This window comes from Podarcis cretensis (assembly GCF_951804945.1).
Source record: "Podarcis cretensis genome assembly, chromosome: 4".
NCBI lineage: Eukaryota > Metazoa > Chordata > Lepidosauria > Squamata > Lacertidae > Podarcis > Podarcis cretensis.
In genome coordinates this window covers 15,371,773-15,393,249 of record NC_137173.1, presented here as the reverse complement: position 1 = coordinate 15,393,249, position 21,477 = coordinate 15,371,773, and the positions used below count along the sequence as shown (strand labels likewise).

At 44.5% G+C, this 21,477-nt stretch overlaps 1 protein-coding gene across 1 annotated transcript; it reads left to right on the top strand.

Annotated features, from left to right (window-relative positions):
* The first annotated feature begins 3,801 nt into the window (after positions 1–3,801).
* CHORDC1 (cysteine and histidine rich domain containing 1) lies at positions 3,802–21,426 on the top strand. Its single transcript, XM_079974051.1, has 11 exons — positions 3,802–4,005; positions 10,797–10,846; positions 11,397–11,453; positions 12,840–13,000; positions 14,856–14,956; positions 15,239–15,297; positions 16,497–16,567; positions 16,678–16,783; positions 17,744–17,863; positions 18,529–18,591; positions 20,247–21,426. Exons 1-11 carry the CDS (start codon positions 3,942–3,944, stop codon positions 20,397–20,399), a joined length of 1,005 nt encoding a protein of 334 aa, XP_079830177.1. The 5' UTR covers positions 3,802–3,941; the 3' UTR covers positions 20,400–21,426.
* Positions 21,427–21,477: the final 51 nt, after the last annotated feature.

The window sequence follows — 21,477 nt, the reverse complement described above, 5'->3', positions numbered from 1 at the left end:
TCGTAAGACTTCATATTGGATAAAAATTGCAAAGCAATACGACATATGGGGAATGTGAGCATCCATTAATCTGGAACACAGGGGGGTGCTTTTGTTCACAACTCCTTTTTCATATATGCCAGGGAAAAACGTGGGACAAGAACAATACTCTACAGTGCTTTGGGGTTCAAAGGGCTTCATGCACATTATTACCATGCTGGAATCAAAGACTGATTCTGCTTCTTTCAAGGCTGATTTAAGCAAGGAGAGGTGATCTGTGGCTGCCAGAAAAGGGCTCTGAGAACGCACGTGCATCCATGGTTGCCATGTTGGCAACCCCTGTGCAATTTTTACAGCAGCCTCATAAGGTAGTTCAGAACTATTATCTTCATATCACGGATGTGGAAGGTGCATGTTTCTGTGTCACAGACTGGCTGGATGCAGAGGAAGGGTGCTATGACAAGCTCCCTTCCCTTGCCAGTCTCCCAGAACCAGAAGAGGCATGGAAAGGGCGGAGGAGAGGTTGTCTGAATGCAGGCACAGTCTCCGATTGCTTGGGGAAAGCCCTGGTGACGAGGCGGAGACCTTCAGTGTTGGCAACTGATTCTCATGGAGGAAGACCCCTGAGAATGAGCTGCTCTCTTCATTAGGCCCATAGCTGTAAACTTACAGATTTGAAAATAAGGGACCAGCAGCCTCGAAAATAAGGGATCAGCAGCCAAAATAAGGGATTTTCCCAGCACAGCTATGTTCAACTTCTGAGCCCCTCCAAGCCTAAGGCAGAAAACCCAGCCAGCAGCCAAACGAAGCCTCAAGTGGTGGTTCCCACAGCAACCCGGCAAAGGGGATGCAGCAAGGGAATCCACCGTCATCTCTCCGCTGGGAAGAGAGCAGAGATGTGGAACCTCAGTCCAGGAGGATGAATGGGCTATTCCAGGTCTCTCTCCCTAAGCAAAACCCCACACCCAACTTGCTTGGTACCCACCTCAGTGGTTTTTGCCTGACTGGAATGTGCCCTTGAGCTCCGATACTGCTAATCTACCGTATAAATTGTCTCTCTGACCACTTTTGCCTCTCGCCCTGTCCACCAACTTTGAGGATGTCAGGAATTTTACTTCTTGAAATATGGCAACCCTAGGCCAGTCGCCATCTCTCAGCCTAAACGACCTCACAGGGTTGTTGTGGGATGAAATGAGGGAGAACAACATACACCTTGAGTTCCTTAGAGGAAAAGGTAAGGTATAAATGCAATGAATAAAATTGTACCCCATCCTTTTTTCTAGAGTGCAAAAGCAGTCCAGTGATCCACATGAACTGGGATGACACCCTAGAACATACCAGCACTCTCCTGAGGCTGCAAAGAGCAAGGGGAAATGGACCTTGGAGGCCATTTTCTCTCAAGGAAACTTACTGTCTATTGTCGTCATCGTCTGATGCATCCAAAGAACCCCAGGCTTCCTTGAAAACTTTGACGAATGTCACTCATCAAAACAGATCATTCTGCTTCTAGCTCCACCAAGGAGCTAGAAAATTTTCAACAGGGCGACATCTGGCTTCACCAGAGAGCTCTTGGCCCTTACATTTGAATCCACAAAGGCTTCGATGAGCTAATTATCCCAAACCTACCGCTTTGCTGGGAACACATCATGTCATGAGCAAAATATAATATGCCTTTTTAAGAAAACAAAAGCCAAGGCCTTTTTCCGTGCACATACTTGTGCGGTATGAAAGAAGCAATTTTTTAATTTTTTTTGCTTAGAAAAAGCACGGAGGGGGCTGGAAGCTTAAGACAGTTTAACATCACAGATGGTTCTCTCTACAGGAGATTCCAACACAGGTATTTTGTGTGTTAAGTAAGAATTCATGAAAATATAAGCCTTTATGGATTTCTGTGATCACTTCACAGCTGTGGATTTAAAGCGTTCTGTTTATGGGGAGATCTAAGGGTATTTTCTTTGTCCGTCGAGTTTTGAAAACTTAAGATGCAGGATAGTCCAATGGGGTTTTTGAAGATTCGAGGTGGAGAGAATTCACTTTGATTTTCTGTATTGTTGGTCTTTGACACCTTGACTCAAAGATAGACTGCAGAAGGTCCTGTCAACCCCATTTTCCTTCTTTGCTTAGAGCTCCCTCCCCTCCCCACCCCCCTTTTTTTAAAGAGACAGACAGAGAATGAAGGAAAAACAAAGGAGGACCAAAGTCTCCTTTGCGAGAAGAAAGAATTTAAGCAAAGGCAGCTTATGTCACTCCTGCATGACTGACAGATGGAATACGCCCAAATTCCTATTGACTGTACAATTTTTAAAGGTAGAGAAGACTTAGTGTTATCCCTTGTTACAGCCTTCCCTAACCTGGCATGTTAGAACTACAGTTAGAACTGGATATGGAACAACTGATTGATTCAAAACTGGGAAATGAGTATGGCAAGGCTGTATATTGTCTCCCTGCTTATTTAACTTATATGCAGAACTCATCATGCGAAAGGCTGGGCTGGATGAATCCCTAGCAGGAATTAAGATTGCCGGAAGAAATATCAACAACCTCAGATATGCAGATGACACAACCTTGATGGCAGAAAGTGAGGAGGAATTAAAGAACCTTTTATTGAGGGTGAAAGAGGAGAGTGCAGAATATGGTCTGAAGCTCAACATCAAAAAAATGAAGATCATGGCCACTGGGCGCATCACCTCCTGGCAAATAGAAGGGGGAAAAATTGAGGCAGTGAGAGATTTTACTTTCTTGGGCTCCATGATCATTGCAGATGGTGACAGCAGCCACGACACCTGCTTGCTTCTTGGGAGAAAAGCAATGACAAACCTAGCATAAGCGTAAAAGGCACCTGCTTCTTGGGAGAAAAGCAATGACAAACCTAGACAGCATCTTAAAAAGCAGAGACATCACCTTGCCAACAAAGGTCTGTATAGTAAAAGCTATGGTTTTCCCAGTAGTGATGTATGGAAGTGAGAGCTGGACCATAAAGAAGGCTGATCGCCGAAGAATTGATGCTTTGAATTATGTTGCTGGAGGAGACTCTCGAGAGTCCCATGGACTGCAAGAAGATCCAACCTATCCATTCTTAAGGAAATCAGCCCTGAGTGCTCACTGGAAGGACAGATCCTGGAGATGAGGCTCCAATACTTTAGCCACCTCATGAGAAGAGAAGACTCCCTGGAAAAGACCCTGATGTTGGGAAAGATGGAGGGCACAAGGAGAAGGGGACGACAGAGAACGAGATGGTTGGACAAAGTTGTCGAAGCTACCAGCATGAGTTTGACCAAACTGCGAGAGGCAGTGGAAGACAGGAATGCCTGGTGTGCTCTGGTCCATGGGGTCACGAAGCGTCGGACACGACTAAACGACCAAACAACAACAACAACCTGGCATGTTCTCCAAAACACCTAGAGGGCACCAGGATGGGGAAAGCTGCCTAATGTCAAGGCATCCCAGAAACAAAAGTAGAGTATGCACCATTCCAAATAAACTGATCCGGACAGAAGAAATGCATATAAATATCTGCAGCGCCAGTTACCGTATTTCCGTCTAACCTGCGCCCCCCCTTTTTTTTTTTTTTAAAAAAAGTGCCGCCATCCAATCACTGCCGTTCCAACGACTCCGCCCTCCGACGCTCACGCAATTCTTCAGCCCCGCCCCCATACCGCCCCCCCTCTCTCTCACACACACACCGCCTACCTCACCCCGCACTGCGCATGTGCGCCGCCGTTCCGCCCTCTCCAGTCTACCTTCCTTCGCGCCGGCCGAAGCGCCCTGCGCGTGCGCCCTGAACATTCCCTCCTCCGAAGTTTCGCGAAGGGCCCCCCCCCTCCCGCGCCGAAGCTTCCGCCCGGCTTTTTCCGGAAAGAAGCGCGAGAGAGCCTCTTCCTTTCCCGTCAGGTCAGCGGCGGCTTCTCGTCGGCTCCCTCTTCGGTCTCAACCGCCGGCTCCTTCCTCGTCGCTTCTCGGCCATGGCTCTGCTGTGCTACAACCGGGGCTGCGGGCAGCGCTTCGACCCCGAGGCCAACGTGGGCGGTGAGGAATAATAGGATATTCTTCTATTATAATGGTATTTTAAGCTTTTCTGCTCTCCACTCCGCCCTCACAACCACCCCGTGAGGTAGGCCAGGCTGAGAGAGTGGCTGGCCCAAGAAGGCCATGCGAGGGAGTGTGGCGTAGTGGTTAGAGCAGTCTCTCTCTCTCTCTCTCTCTCTCTCTCTCTCTCTCTTTCTCTCTTTCTCTCTCTCCCTACACACGTCCTCATCCCGTTGCATATACTCTCTCTGTGTATGTGTTTATATTGTATTATATATTATTATCAAAGGAGCTGGGGGGGGGCGCTGTGCAGAGCTCACCCCTCATTCAGGGGAGTGTGGTGTGGTGGTTAGAGCAGTCTCGCTCTCTCTCCCTACACACAACGTGTGTCTTCATCCCGTTGTATACTGTATATATGTGTGTGTTGTATTCTGTTATATATTATCTTTAAGGAGCTCAGGGTTGGGGGCGACACAGATCTCGCCCCCCCCCTTGATTTCATACTCACAACAACCCCAAGAGGTGGGCCAGGCTGAGAGAGAGAGGAGTGACTGGCCTGTGGCCATGCAAGGGAGTATGGCATAGTGGTTAGAGCAGCCTCATGCACCTATGCATGTCCTCACCCCCCTATTCTATATAGATATGTGTTTTATTCATATCCTATCGGCGCTGTGGGTTAAAGCCTCAGCGCCTAGGACTTGCCGATCGAAAGGTCGGCGGTTCGAATCCCTGCGGCGGGGTGCGCTCCCGCTGCTCGGTCCCAGCGCCTGCCAACCTAGCAGTTCGAAAGCACCTCCGGGTGCAAGTAGATAAATAGGGACCGCTTACCAGCGGGAAGGTAAACGGCGTTTCCGTGTGCGGCTCTGGCTCGCCAGAGCAGCGATGTCACGCTGGCCACGTGACCCGGAAGTGTCTCCGGACAGCGCTGGCCCCTGGCCTCTTAAGTGAGATGGGCGCACAACCCCAGAGTCTGTCAAGACTGGCCCGTACGGGCAGGGGTACCTTTACCTTTTTATCTTTTCTCCAAGGAGCTCAAGGTGGCCTACATACATTCTTTCCCCTCTTGATTCCACCTTCACAGCAAGTGGTTAGAGGAGTCTTCGTCTCTCTCTCCCCCCCCCCCAACCCCATGAGTCCTCACCCTCCATGTCTGGGCTGGACTCCCAGCTCCTGTCAGTCCTGGCCAGCATGAGCGGCAACAACCCAGGAATGAGGGGAAATTGAGTGGCCTGTTAGGCCCAGGCAGATCCAGGGTCAGCTTCTCCCCTCGTCATCACCTCCCAGAGTGGCTGGGGCAACTCAGGCAGATGGGCGGCATATAAATTTATTATTATTATTATTATTATTATTATTATTATTATTAAGCTCGTTGGGTGACCATGGAGCATAGGTAAAGGTAAAGGTACCCCTGCCCGTACGGGCCAGTCTTGCCAGACTCTGGGGTTGTGCGCCCATCTCACTTAAGAGGCCAGGGGCCAGCGCTGTCCGGAGACACTTCCGGGTCACGTGGCCAGCGTGACATTGCTGCTCTGGCGAGAGCCAGAGCCAGAGCCGCACACGGAAACGCCGTTTACCTTCCCGCTGGTAAGCGGTCCCTATTTATCTACTTGCACCCGGAGGTGCTTTCGAACTGCTAGGTTGGCAGGCGCTGGGACCGAGCAGCGGGAGCGCACCCCTCCGCAGGGATTCGAACCGCCGACCTTTCGATCGGCAAGCCCTAGGCGCTGAGGCTTTAACCCACAGCGCCACCTGCGTTGTGGAAGGAAGCTGCCTTAAATTGGAACAGGCGATTGGGCCATTTAGCTCAGTATCATCTGCACTGACTGCCAGCAGCTCTCTAGGGTTTCAAAGAGGAAGTTTTCCCAGCCCAACCTGGAGATGCCGGAGGGACTGTGGGACTGTCCAAAGCAGGTGCTCTACCGCTGAGCTATGGGCCAGTCACATAAATACACGTGTGTGTGTGTGCGCGCACACACACATAGATTAGAACGAGGGAGACACAGGTTCAAATCCTATCTTTTCAGCCATGAAGTTCATCACTTCAGCTACTTCACAAGCTATTTATGTCAACTCTGTGGAGGAAGACTGAGATGTGAATGAAGTCATGCAGGGGTGGGGAACTTATGGCCCTCCAATGTCCCTGGTCATTGGCCATGTTGGCTGGAACTGATAAGGAGTTGGGAGCCCAGCAGGGTCTGAAGGGCAGCAGGTTGGGCAATGTATTCCAGTACAGTGGTACTTCGGGTTACAGGCTCCGCTAACCCGGAAGTAGTACCTTGGGTTAATAAATTTGCCCCAGGATGAGAACAGAAATTGTGCTGCAGCGGCGCGGCAGCAGCAGGAGGCCCCCATTAGCTAAAGTAGTACCTCAGGCTAAGAACGGACCTCAGGAACGAATTAATGTCGTAACCAGAGGTACCACTGTATTGTATCTCTTCTGGATTTTTTCCTAATACTGTATAGTGATAGGGCTTCTTGGAAAGTGTGTTTGTTTATGTACCACTTGCACACTCTTCTCTCCCCATAGCATGGTGGTTATAAATGTAACAAATGTGTGTGTAAAAGACATAGAGGAGAAATATATGTTAGACACACAGTTGACACTAAATTGTATTAGAATAATGTGTTCCTCCTCTCCCATATCATGTAGGTTGAACTACGATACAGCAGGTGCTCTGTGCTGCTTATCAGCAACATTGTTCAAATACTTCTGTGGGAACAGAATAGTTTCTGAGGGCTTTAAGTCAACAATGGAGAAGACCCTGCATCAGTTGTTTTGTCCTCTCCTGGCATGGATAATGTTTTGTACTTGTTTTGGGAACATCATGTTTTGTTGCCATGCACTGATACTGGTCTTGAGTTACAAAGCAACATTAAGTTATCTTAGGAGATGAGCCTTAGTAGCACATGTGATAAAAATGCCCATGCAGAATGCAGAGTCCTGGGGTGCAAGCGGGGGAGTGCCGTTCAAGTGGTGTTTTAAAAATAACAGCCCTATGATTTCACCCAGGAAGCCTCCAGCATACAACCCTGAGAGGTGGTATCACAATATGGCATTATACTAACATAACAAAACACATACAATACTCCATATTTCCTGAGTTGAGCAGGGAGGTGGGTGGGCCCGAGGACTTACAACCCACCTAGCCTCCAAATCTGATTCCATTATCTTACCATGACAACCTTAAACTGTAAATTTAGTCTAGGGGGTGGGAACAATGAAGTAAGAGAGGGAAAGTCAATAAACTAGTAGAGAGGGAGGCATGGGCGAATAACAGAGTGACTGCAAGTAAATGCAGTTACACATATGGGCTCCTTTAGTTGGGGATGAGGACTGAGAAGTTGAAACTAATGACTTTATGGAGTGGTTTTGAAGCAGGGTGGAGCTATGTAAATCAGGTGTAGGGAACCTTTAGCCCTCTAGATGTTGCTGCACTACAACTCCCATTATCCCTGGCCATTGGCCAAGCTTGTTGGGGCCAATGGGAGTTATTGTTCAGCAACAACTGGTGGGTGAAAGGTTACCTACGCCTGACATAAGTGATATGGCATTACCGAAAAGAGCAGAAGAAGGAAGAGTTGAGTGTGGATATGAATGTGGTCCCACTGTAAAGAAATCCGAACATTTCATCTTTGCAATTCTCAGCACCTTTGAGACTCCTGTTAGTCATTAGAATAATTACATGTGTGGCACCTGCAATTTGCTTATTTTTTCCATCTAGACTGGTACACCCATAGTAATTCAGATGTTCTACTGTAGATACTGATCAATAACAACTTTTTCACTTCAAAGAGCTCAATGTTAGGACTAAGAATGTCAGTAGCATGTTCAGTATTGTAAAAAAAAACGCTGCTTAATTTCTTTTATATTATATTTAATGCTTTGAGGTTTGATTGCACTGGGCATACTGTTTATCATAACAGGATAAGACGTCTTGAACTTGGAAGCAACTGGGTCTGTGCTACGTATGATAGAACTGTAAGCAAGTTAATGATTCTTATTTGGAACAAGTATATAATAGAACTGGCATTTCAACTTCTTCTGAATTTACCGGTATATATTCTACTAAGCATGGGAATTCTGTTGTCAGAATGGTTTCACAATTTATATGACTTCCAGAAAGCAAATAATGCCCATTTTTCACTTGTTTTCTGGCATTTAGTAACTCATCTGGTCTTGCTGCTAAGACAGCAGATCTGTACCCACTAAGCTGGTATTACATGGTGGTCTGGATGGTGAGAAAGGCATCATATGAATATACTGTCATTAGTAAAAGATTCTGTTAGTACTTTTGTTTGACTGGCAAGCTTAAGAAGAAAGATATGTTGAAGTTAGACTGTGGAAGATTTTTAATTGTTTCAGCAGACTGCTTCTAAAGTGATCTACATCTTGGATGGGGAGAGGTCTGGATGTGTCAGGTGTTTTGCTGGAATTGAAACTTAATGTTTAAGGTGCCTTACTTTTGAGAGTCCCATGGGCTGCAAGAAGATCAAACCTCTCCATTCTGAAACAAATCAGCCCTGAGTGCTCACTGGAAGGACAGATCGTGAAGCTGAGGCTCCAATACTTTGGCCACCTCATGAGAAGAGAAGACTCCCTGGAAAAGACCCTGATGTTGGGAAAGATGGAGGGCACAAGGAGAAGGGGACGACAGAGGGCGAGATGGTTGGACAGTGTTCTCGAAGCTACCAGCATGAGTTTGACCAAACTGCGGGAGGCAGTGGAAGACAGGAGTGTGTGGCGTGCTCTGGTCCATGGGGTCACGAAGAGTCGGACACAACTAAACGACTAAACAACAACAACTTTTGAAGCTGAGCTGATGATATCACTCATGTGAAGTTGAGATGCTGTATTGTGTTTCCTGTTGAGGAATAAGTGCTTGCTGTGCATCACCTGAACTGTACCTGAACTACTACTGCCTGGATAGTGGGCACAAGTTCTTATTTATAATTACTTACATCCCACTTTTCAGGATGCAAATCCTTCCAGGGTGTGAGGGGGTGGGGTAGTGAAGAAAGAGAGAGACAGTCCATTTCCTCTTTCTCCCCACTCCACAAAGTATGCTTTGCCTGGACATTTCAGGCAAGTATTTTGGTGTTGGATTGTGCAACTTTATATATAAATTGTGGGTTTCAAAACTGCCCTATATTTATTTGGTTACTTGTTCTGGAAAAGTGTTATGTAGCTCCTTGAAACTTGTTTGCATGCTTAAGAAGTGGTACATGAGTCCATTGCAAACACTTAAGCTGGAATCCAAAGACCTACTTTAGGCATGTCAAATGATTTGGGCACACCTGGTATGATCTCATCTTTTAAATGCCCTCTTCTTTGAAATCCCCATCAGTTACAAGTAGAGTGCTTAAAGAAATACAAGCCCAAAACACTCTACTCTATTTTCTTTTCTGAATCCTAGCCGTGACCTCTTCCTTGTATGGTATTCATGTTTTGATTGTATGCGATGTAGGCAGTGCCAGTGGAGCTGGGTCATAGAATAATATACCAGGGGTCTCATCTAGTCCAACCCCCTTCAATGCAGGGATCTCAACTGAAACATCAATGGCAGATGGTAATTTAACCTCTCCTTAAAACCCTCTAGTGATGGAGTGTCCACCACCTCCTGGAGGAGTCCTTCCACTATCTAACAGCTCTTACCTTCAGAAAGTTATCCCTGATGTTTAGTTGGAATCTCCATTCTTATAACTTGAAGCCATTTGTTCGGGTCCTACCTTCCAGAGTAGGAGAAGTTGCTCCATCTTCCATGTGACAGCCCTTTAGATATTTGAAGATGCCTCTCTTACCTCCTTCTTAATAGGGTAATCATACCTAATTCCCCAACCATTCCTCATAAAGCTTGGTTTCCAGACCCTTGATCATCTTGGTTGCCCTCTTCTACACACATTCCAGATTGTTAGTATCCTCCTTAAATTGTGGGGTCGAGAACTGGACACAGTATTCCAGGTGTGGTCTGACCAAGGCAGAATAGAGTGGTACAATTACTTCCCTTGACATTATACTTCTGTTGCTGCAGCCTAGAGAAGCATTAGCATTTTCCCCTGTAGCTTCACATTGTTGATTCATGTTCATATTGTGGTCTGCTATTTGTGCTGCTGGTTCTTTTGGCCTAAGTGTAAAACCTTGTATTTGTCCCATGAAATTCATTTTGTTAGTTTGGGCCCAGTTCTCCAATCTGTTAAGGTCATATTGAAACCAGTTCAGTATTCAGCAGTATTGGCTACCTGTCCACCCACCCCCTACCCCCAGTTTGGTGTCATCGGCAGAACTGAGCATCTCCTCAATTCCTTCATCCAATTAATTTATAAAGATGTTGGACAACAACAGGCCCAGGACAGAATCCTGTGGCACTCCACTTGTCCCTTTTTTCAAGGATGGTGAGGAACCATTAATGAGCACTCTTTGGATTTGGTCATTCAACCCAACTACAAATCCACCTAATAATTTAGGCTGGGTATTTCTACTTATTAAAATGTATATTTAATTTTATGCCTGAATTCATTTCTGGCTTTTATAGATAACATGCCATCCAGGAAAGCACACAAATGTCCAAAGGGAGTATTTTGTAACAACCGCTTGTGTTTCCTGAATTCTGTGTTCTGTTTCCAACTGAAAAAGCATGCAGTGTGCTGCTACATGATATTGAGCCTTGATGAATATGAAAATATTGACAGCAATCACAAGACTGATTAACTTACTTTGCTAAATATAAGCTGTAGCTTTAGGGATGGTATCACTGCTGTCCTCTGCTAATCCTTCTTTTTTCTCCTTCTTTTAGAGTCCTGTACCTATCACCCAGGAGTACCAGTCTTTCATGATGCTCTTAAAGTAGGTGTACAAACATAATTGTTTAAAAGCCTTCCAAAACTTCAACTAAATCATGCTCATGGCAATATTTCAATTCCCTTCATGACCTTTGATGTATCAATCTGCTTGAGTTTGGTGGAATGCCCACTTTTTTCATGAAATAAAAGATTTCCCCGGTTTAGTTATTATAGAAACATATGCTGTTCCAGGCAGCAGTGATCACTTGAATGCATTGTGTTAAACATGTTCCAGGTCTCTATTGAACCTTATGCTACAGTACATCTCTCCCAAAGTATGTTGGTGACACTTGTTATTGTGTATTGCTGGATACCAGGGTTAGAATGTTTAGTAAGTTTTTATTGCTTTTTAACAAAGTGATGATTATCACTTTATCTAAAAATAACATGTCTTGGGATTTTGAAAAATTGGGCCCTACATTGCTGTACCAGCTGTTGAATAATTTATGGTCTTTTCGTGTAGCTTTGTTATCTCACATTGGGGAAACATTCAGTTTTTTCTCCTTAGGTGTTTTTGATATTAAGATGGTAAATTCATGGCTTGTATCTTGCAGGGCTGGTCATGCTGTAAAAGAAGGACCACAGACTTTTCTGACTTCTTAAGCATTGCGGTATGTATTAATATTTTGTAATGGTTGTATTTTACTACAAATGAAAAATTGAAAGTTGCTCATTTGAGGGGGTGGGAATCCCTTAGAACAGGAATGGGCAACATGTGGCCTTCCAGTTGTTGCTAGACTATGGCCCGCATTTTAGCTTAGACCAGGCATAGGCAAACTCAGCCCTCCAGATGTTTTTGGGACTAGAACTCCCATCATCCCTGACCACTGGTCCTGTTAGCTAGGGATGATGGGAGTTGTAGTCCCAAAACATCTGGCGGGCCAAGTTTGCCTATGCCTGGCTTAGACTGTAGTCAACAACATTAGGGCCACAGGTTGCCCAAGACACACTTAGAAAAATCAGGTTCTAAAAACCTGCATTTGCTTGTAGCTTGTAGATGTTGTACAACTGTTTGCCACTGACATGGAGTGTTCAAATCAGCTGCCTTCAAGTGAAGAAAAGTGTGTTGTCTTCTCTGCAGGTGTTTCAATTAATTCTTGACATTTTGATTATAAAAGTGAGGCCTGAATCAAAAAGCTGTAGTGTGTGCAGTGTGTGTGTGTGCCAGCCATGCCATTTTCTGGGTTACTCCATTTCATTTCTCTCCCTAACATTCTGTTCCAAGGTCACCGTGCATGCTTAGTCCTCACTAGGCTCTTTGGTTTCCCCCCTAAATATTTTGTTGTGCTTCCCTGAACCTGCTGCTTCCCTCTTACACATGAGTGCTACTGTTTGGGCTAGATAATGATTGACAGTGGAATAACTGAATCTGCTGTTAGTTTGTATGATTCTAATAAGTATGGAAGACCTTTAAAACCATGTGTGTGTGCAGGGCTGTGCTGAGCTTGTCTGAGGCACGGGGCAGGAGTCTTGTTCCTGGCATGGTCCGACAGGTCCCCCGGCCAGCTTAGCCCTCTGAGGCTTGGGGCAAGTGTACCTGTCTGCACAGGCCTGCATGTAATAACTTAAAAGACCATAGGTTGCTGCATTTGAGAAACTGATGGGAGGACGTTGATCTGAATGTCTGTACTTAACCCTAGCATTTACTTATAAATATTAAGCGCTGAAGTGGCAGAACTAGCTTAAGAAATTGCATTGTTAGAGCTGAATCTACAGTCAACATTAGGTACTGTACTAGTATACATACATGATTTTATGTGCTGTAAGCTGCCCAGTGTGGCTGGGGAAACCCAGCCAGATGGGCAGGGTATAAATAATAACATTATTGTTGTTGTTGGGCAGGGTATAAATAATAACATTATTGTTGTTGTTGGGCAGGGTATAAATAATAACATTATTGTTGTTGTTGGGCAGGGTATAAATAATAACATTATTGTTGTTGTTGGGCAGGGTATAAATAATAACGTTGTTGTTGTTGTTGTTGTTGTTGTTATCAGGGCTGTACAAAGGGCTTCCATAATAGTGAGAAGCCCCCTGAACCAGTCAAACCTGAAGTTAAAACTACCTCTGAGCGAAAGGAGTTAGCTGACCTGAAGCCTAAATTTCAAGAACACATAATTCAGGCACCAAAGCCTGTGGAAGCAATACAGAGGCCAAGGTATTGTCCTGAGAGCGGGCATTTGTGCCAAATTACTATCTATCTATCTATCTATCTATCTTACATATATATGCCCCGTTTTCCAGCATTTGGGGAGTGGAAATATAATGTTAAAACCTGCTTTATGTGTATATTTTGCAGCTGAGCAGCTTCAGGATGCAGTCAGAAGGTGCCTTGTTTCTGTGACCAAAGGAGAGAAGCGCTTCTTGTCTCTGGGGGGAATAATATGCATCCAGTAGTGATGAAACTCTTGAGTCAGATGGCTAAGCTTCTTTAAACAATGTATAGGACAGCAGAGCCATTTCTCTTCCTCCAGAGCCTGAACATCCTTTGCTGGGTCTTGGGGCTTATTCCTCTTCTCTGGGACTGAAATTGGTTTGCTGTTTTTAGAGTTTGCATGGATGAAAGTCATGGGAAATGGAAAGAGAACAACTACAGTGGTACCTCTGGTTACGTACTTAATTCGTTCCGGAGGTCTGTTCTTAAGCTGAAACTGTTCTTAACCTGAAGCACCGCCTTAGCTAATGGGGCCTCCCGCTGCCGCCCCGCCGCCAGAGCATGATTTCTGTTCTAATCCTGAAGCAAAGTTCTTAACCCGAGGTAATATTTCTGGGTTAGTGGAGTCTGTAACATGAAGCGTATGTAACCTGAAGTGTATGTAACCCGAGGTACCACTGTATAGCTTACCGAATAAGCATAAGCTTTTCATAATGGAAGTTCCCATTCTATCCCAGGCACTTCCAGTTAAAGGACCTGGAGGCAAGAGTGCGAAAGGTACTGGAGAGCCGCTCCTTGTCAGGCTAGACAGTATTGGGCTTTAGGGGCCAGTCATACGAGCTGCTATAAGGTAGCTTACTGTGTTCATATGAAAGTTCTCAATGAAAATTCCAGAAAAGTACTTTTCAACCTTTTCAGACCCTGGGTGTACCTTTAGTCAGATCCAAATTATAATCCCTGTTTTCCATTTACAATGGTACCTTGATTTAAGACCGTAATCCGTTCCGGAAGTCCGGACTTAAAACAAGGCGTGCTTTCCCATAGAAAGTAATTGAAAATGGATTGATCTGTTCTAGACAATGAAAAACACCCCCTAAAACAGCAATTTAACACAAATTTTACTGTCTAACGAGACCATTGATCCATAAAAGGCAATAATCAATGTACTGTACTATAAAATATATAAGACAGTATTGTAGATGAAAAAAATAACATTATTTTTTTTCCTTACGTGCACTGATGATAACCATTGTTTGGATGGGGGGCTTTTATCCATTTCTGCAGTCACACAATCAGCCAATAGCTGAACTGGGTTCGCCACAGTCACAGGTCAGTCCCATAAAACGAAGTCACAGTCAAAAAACCGAAAAAGCTGCACAAACCAAAACGCAAAAAAAAAAAAAAATCAAAAACGAATCCTCCAAATATCACCTCTGTGTTGCAACAGCTGGCAGACTCAACAGGAAGCCTCTGATTAGCAGCGAGGGACTCAATTAACAAACGAAACACACTCAACAGGAACCAGACGGTAAAAAGCGACCCCTAAAACAGAAGCCTGGCCTGACTTGTATCAAAAAAACGACTGAACCCGGAGTACTCATTTCCAGGTTGCAATTGGACTTGGTCCAAAATGGACTTATAATAGACTGGACTTTAGTCACCACTGTATTCATATACCACTTATGTGCACATGCTGGTGCCGCTGGTGCAAACTACCTTGGGTCAGGCCGCAGCCTATTTATCTGTCCTAATGCAGCTGCAAAATACCAGTGTTCTAGAAGACTTCATAAGTATTTTGAAACGAATTGCTTTTGTCACATTAAAAAGTAACACAACTTATTCCCTCTGCTTTCTTTAGCCCAGATGAGCCGATGAGTTGCTTGGAGCTGAAAGTATCTGCTTCCTTGAAGCAAGCATTAGAGAAGCTAAAGCTGTCGTCAGGAAATGAAATAAAAAAAGGTATATAGCTTGATAGGGTTCATGTTTTTACCTAAAAATGAGTGTGTTGTAGCTCAGTGCTAGATAGGTTCAGTGAATCTATTGCTATTATTATTGAACCCCTCCTTGGAGTTCAGAGCACAGAACATGGAAGTATCCTATCGGATTGTGTAGCAGATGGTTCCTGAAAGATAAACATCTTGGGTAGAAAATGTCATTTGTATACTCCTGTTTGCTTGAGTTCTGCTCATTTCTTTAGAAGAATTCTTAAGACTTATAATGCAAACTATTCCTGTTTTACAGAGGATGATAGTGATGAGATAAAGATTGGGACTCCATGTAAAAATGCAGGCTGTAAAAAGGTAAATATCTCAATGTTATGTAAATGTGCCACGCTTCAAACCCCTTAGTTCCCCACCCTTTTATAAGTTGCTGAGAACTTTTCTTTGCTGCCAAGCTAATGCAGGGAATTAGGTGGTCTTGGATTTTAGATTTATTGTATATATGTATGTATGTTGTTAACTCCTTTGATTTATTTTACGTATAGTGGTATAAAAATACCTTTATAAATAAAACCAATCAGTAAGTTGTCACTTCAGTACAGATCACATCACCCAATATTGCATGATGTCTTTCGGCACGCACCAGTAATTATTGTAGCATTTAGTTCTTGAGTACAGGTGAGGGATATTTGTATGGGCATGTGTTTTTGCACTGCCAAGAATGTGAGCTGTTACTCATTTCTTTTCCAGTTATAAAGTATTGTGTAAGCTTCTGCGTTACACTTCCATCAGAATTTTGTGATGTGTTTGGTCGGCACTGGCACATGTAAACATTTATGGCTTTTAGAGACTGTTCAGAAAATCATTTATTATTAATTTAGTTTAGTCATGTAACATCAACCAGTCTCCAGGCGACTTTCAACAAAATTAACAGCATGCAAAAAAATCAATCAATTTAAAAACAATCATAACACAGTACAATCTCTTAGGAAAGGAAAGGAAAGGAAACTTCAAGCATATTAATATTAGAGACTTTCCTAGGTCCAATTAAAAAGTTAAAAAATAGCAAGCGTAAGAGTATATTCTTCAGGCTTAGATGTTAAATCAAAAATAGCACAAAAATAGAGGAAGTTGAGGGCATGGCAGAAGAGTCCCATTGTGGGCTATGGTGCCATGGTGTAGTTTCAGAAATGTTAAAAGCGTAATTTTAGAATTACAGGAGAAATCTCTTTCATGACTCAAAAGGTTGCATGGATGGGATGGGTCATGTTGTGGGAGGTGGGGGGCATTGTTACAAGTTTCTGCTTAGACCCCCAAACGAATGCTTTGGCACTGATTGGACCAGTCAACCGGAGGAAACTGAGCTTCTACTTGATACAACTGCAGTCCTAAATTTACCTACCTGGGAGTAAGCTCCATTGAATTCTATAGACTTTTTGAGCAGGTGTGGTTGGGATTGCACTGTAAGCGGCTACCTCAGCTGTTGGGTGGAAGCTGTAAAGCGATAATCTAATGCAATGACTAGTAAAACGTTATTTGTCTGTTAATTTTTCCCTTAGACATTTGAAGGACCACACAGCATGGAAGAAACATGTACATACCACGCAGGTGTCCCTATATTCCATGAAGGGTTAGTAGTATGTGTCTTCCTCGAATTCTCTGTTAACCATCCGCTAGCAGAAACTTGAGATTAGTTTTGTTGCAGTTGTTTATACAACGTCTTTAAATCTTAATACGCAGGATGAAATACTGGAGTTGCTGCAAGAGGAAAACATCAGACTTCAATACTTTCTTGTCTCAAGAGGGCTGTGCGACAGGAATACATGCATGGATTAAGAAGGATGCTGTAAGTAGCAAGGGCTGTGTTATTAATAGCTTACTATTCGTACCTGTAGGGATGCAGGTGGCGCTGTGGGTTAAAGCCTCAGCGCCTAGGACTTGCCGATCGAAAGGTCGGCGGTTCGAATCCCTGCGGCGGGGTGCGCTCCCGCTGCTCGGTCCCAGCGCCTGCCAACCTAGCAGTTCGAAAGCACCTCCGGGTGCAAATAGATAAATAGGGACCGCTTACCAGCGGGAAGGTAAACGGCGTTTCCGTGTGCGGCTCTGGCTCGCCAGATGCAGCTTTGTCACGCTGGCCACGTGACCCGGAAGTGTCTCCGGACAGCGCTGGCCCCTGGCCTCTTGAGTGAGATGGGCGCACAACCCCAGAGTCTGTCAAGACTGGCCCGTACGGGCAGGGGTACCTTTACCTTTACCTATTCTTACCTGTGTTGCTAAACATAATACACTTGCTTGGATAGACTGACTTGTGTGTGAAACTTTGAATATTTATTTTTCCATCATTGGTCAATCAACTTGAATGCAGTGAGATGTTACATGACAATACTTGGACTTTTGTAGAATAAAACAGAGGGCACAAAGTTTAGTGGAGCAACTAACCAGATAGAACCATAACATAGAAGTTGTGCCTCAATTAATTAAACACCTCTGCAGAAAGGTGGTTCTGTGGGTTTCTCTGTTTTTGTTTTCTTCTACCTAGGCTATATACTGTACAATGATGACAAATGCTGAAACATTGACTCCCTTTCCATCCCGTTAAAGTGAGCTTCTGGCTTCAGCCATAGAACTTTTGTGGGGGTGGGCAATAAAAATGACATTGAAGGGATTGTAAAGAATCGGTATGGAAAGAGTCTTAGGCTATGCCTTCATAGAGCCCAATGTACTTTGGAAAAAGATAAGTAGCAGTTAAAGTATTTCCAAATGGGTTGAAACCATGATTTGTGTCTTTAACTCTAATCGCCTACAGGAGAAAAAAGTGGTTCCATGCAGGCACGATTGGCATCAAACTGGAGGTGAAGTGACAATTTCTATTTATGCCAAGAATTCCGTTCCTGAACTTAGTCATGTAGAAGCAAATAGCACGGTGGTGAGTTACCCTAATTAGCCTGTATTGTTCCCGTTTTAACTCCAAGTTAAAATTGATTGTTTAGTGTGGCAGCACCTGCATTTTGAAACTTCACTGTACTCTTCTCGGCGCCTGCTAAAAACATTCTTGTTTAGACAAGCTTACTCAGCTGCCTAGAAAGTTTAGGTGATTTTAACCTGTTTTAGCGTTTTACCACTTGTATGTTTGGATTTGATATCCCGCCTTTCACTCCCTTTAAGGAGTCTCAAAGCGGCTAACATTCTCCTTTCCCTTCCTCCCCCACAACAAACACTCTGTGAGGTGAGTGGGGCTGAGAGACCTCAAAGAAGTGTGACTGGCCCACGGTCACCCAGCAGCTGCATGTGGAGGAGCGGAGACGCGAACCCGGTTCCCCAGATTACGAGACTACCGCTCTTAACCACTACACCACACTGGCTCTGTTTTAAAGCAGGGTTGTAAATATTTCTTAATTTTACTGTTTTATCTTGTGTACTGTTCTATCTTTTTCACAATCAAGCAATGTATAAATTTTATGGGGTGAGTGAGTGAGTGAATGAATGGAACTCCCACTTGGGCAAAAACCACTCTGCTTTCTAGCATTGCAAGCTGAAATACTGCATGTTTAGCTACTACTGCTACTGCATAATCTTTTCCTTCTCTTCCAGTTAAATATCCATATTGTCTTCGAAGGTGATAAGGAATTTAATCAGAATCTGAATCTATGGGGTGTAAGTACATACATATTTGCATTCAAGTAAACCAGGCAGGTTCAAAATCACGGACAGGCGCTTGTAGCAAGATTAAGTGACAAGATTAAGTACTACAAGATATGTATATCTTGCATTTGTCCTGCTCAGAGTACATCCATTTAAATTAATGGACATGACTAACTTCTGAGTATAACTTAGTTGGATAAGTAGATGCTAGCTACAGAATACCTCTCAATCAATTTCTACAAATCTCATTGCAATTAAAGATACAAATCATAAAATCTACACTTTCCTTGTTCCTTTTGTATTCTGATTTACTGCAGACCTGAGGCATTTAAAATAGTCCACTTTTGTGTAAAAATAAAAATCCTGGCATTGTGATGAGTAGTATTAAAGCTGCTCCTGCTCCTCAGTCTTGCTGTAGTTCTGTGCTTAGTTTCCTGAACATAACTTTTTTCTTTTCAGTTTTGACTGAATTAGCAAGTATCTGGTTTAGAATAAAATGCTCTTAAGTAAATGCCAGACCTTAAACAATTCACTGTTTCCTCTATAGCATCATAATCTGTGCGCAAAACAGTCAGGGGTGTGTGTTCAACGTAGGAGGCAACTTGTATCTTGGAACATGTGTCAACGGGGCAACACTTACCGTATTTTTCGCCCTATAGGACGCACCGTCCCATAAGGCGCACCTAGGTTTTTTTTGGGGGGGGGAAATAAAGGAAAAAAATTTATTTCCCCCCCAGCCCGAGCTTCCCCCGACCCCAGCCCCCAGAACAAGCAACTCTCCGCAAGCCGTGGGAGCCCAGCGCAGGGCTCCCGCGCCTTGCGGAGAGATGCGCGAAATCTGGGAGCGCTGGGGTCAGCGCGCCCAGCCTTCGTCATGCACGCAACTCTCCACAAGCAGCGGAGAGGTGCGCGAAGTCTGGGCGCGCTGGGCTCAGTGCGCCCAGCCTTCGGCATGCAGGCAACTCTCCGCAAGCAGCGGGAGCCCAGCGCTGGGCTCCTGCGCCTTGCGGAGAGGTGCGCTCAGCCTTCGTCATGCAGGCAACTCTCCGCAAGCAGCGGGATCCCAGCGCAGGGCTCCCGCTGCTTGCGGAGAGGTGCGCGAAGTCTGGGCACGCTGAACTCAGCACGCCCAGCCTTCAGCATGCAGGCAACTCTCCGCAAGCCACGGGAACCCAGCGCAGGGCTCCCGCTGCTTGTGGAGAGGTGTGCGAAGTCTGGGCGCACTGAGCTCAGCGCGCCTAGCCTTCGGCATGCAGGCAACTCTCCGCAAGCAGCGGGAGCCCGGTGCAGGCTCCCACGGCTTGCGGAGATCTGCGCAAAGCCTGGAGAGCGAGAGGGGTCGGTGTGCACCGACGCCTCTCGCTCTCCAGGCTTCAGCGAAAGCCTGCATTCGCCTCATAGGACGCACACACATTTCCCCTTCATTTTTGGAGGGGAAAAAGTGCGTCCTATGGGGCAAAAAATACGGTATTTGTTTATCTGTATTCATGAGACCTTACACTTAGGCTAATTTTTCTAGTCCTACGTTACATTATTTTTTCTGGGTTTTGCTTCTTTGTTTTTTAAAAGCAGTTACTTTATAGCAGCGAGTTGAATAAACTCAATTCTGTAGTGTTAGTCAAGCATGCAGTTAAGTAGTAAACTGAAATGTACATGTCTTCTTCCAGGTGATTGATGTGAAAAGGAGTTACGTAAATATGACGGCTACAAAGATTGAGCTCACGATGAGGAAAGCTGAGCCCATGTTATGGGCAGGCTTGGAACTCCCAGTATCCAAAGTAAAACCAAAAGAGCAGCAAGAAATTGCAGCACAAGCTTGAAATGTGAGAAGAGGCCAATTTTTGCCCCTGGTGAAGTGGTGACTTTGCTGTTTTAATGTAACTTAATTTTCTGCATAATCACAAAAAAGTTGCATTCCAAATTGGGTGTAGTTCTAGGCTTTTCAGTAGCAGAATGTTTGTTTTGTTTGTTGTACTGGATCTTCACCAGACGGTTAAGGCTGGTGCTCATGGAGGTGTTGTGGGTGTGAGCAGCAGCCGTTGGAACCAATAGCCACAGGCACCTGAGGAAGATGCCCTTTGTCACCTACTGCCCTTGCTCGCTGGTTCTCTCCCCCTGGCAAGTCCCTGTTTTTAACACCAGAAAAGGGCTGAGGAAGTTGTTTGTTTATTCTTCCCTATTGTAGGGCAGTATTATGCAACCGTTTATTTGCTTAAGGCTGTGTTATATTGTATGTACTCTGTCAGGGGTGCTTACTGGCAGTGCGTAGGGCCAGGCTCAATGTTCACGACCTAATACAGCTGTCAGTTTTGGCAGCTGTTGCAGCAATCAACCCTGGACCACGACTTTTAGTTTTATAATTCCAAAGCTGTACGTGCATCCTGGTTCAGCATCAACATACGTTCATATTGTGGTCCACACTGTGTTAAGATTTCCTCAGTGCTTGAAATGTTACTCAGCCAAATCACCACTTCAGCAGCCTGCGCTTTTTAATTGTTTTGCCTTGAAAAGAATTGATTCTGTGTAATAATGCAACTACTTGCTTTAAATTATAGCATGAGGATTAAAAAGATATATATACAACAGTGGTTAAGTTAAATGAGTTTTTCCATATTGCGGCCATGAATTTCATTTGTATAGGGAAACTGGAAAAAGTAGGTGTCTGGAACACCTAAAAAAATAATAATTAAGGTTCTTTTTTAAAAAAAACAAAAAACCAACTTCTTTTCCTAGTGTTTTTTCCCCTGCATGGATGTGTGTTTAATTTTTGTTGATGAAGAACATTTGTTAAAGGTCTCATCCCTTCAGACCTTTTTATAAATTTGTGGAATAAATAGTTAACCTGGAGCTGGTTTCATTCAGTTTCTGATTTGTACAGTGTGAGCAGAATGTGTGTTT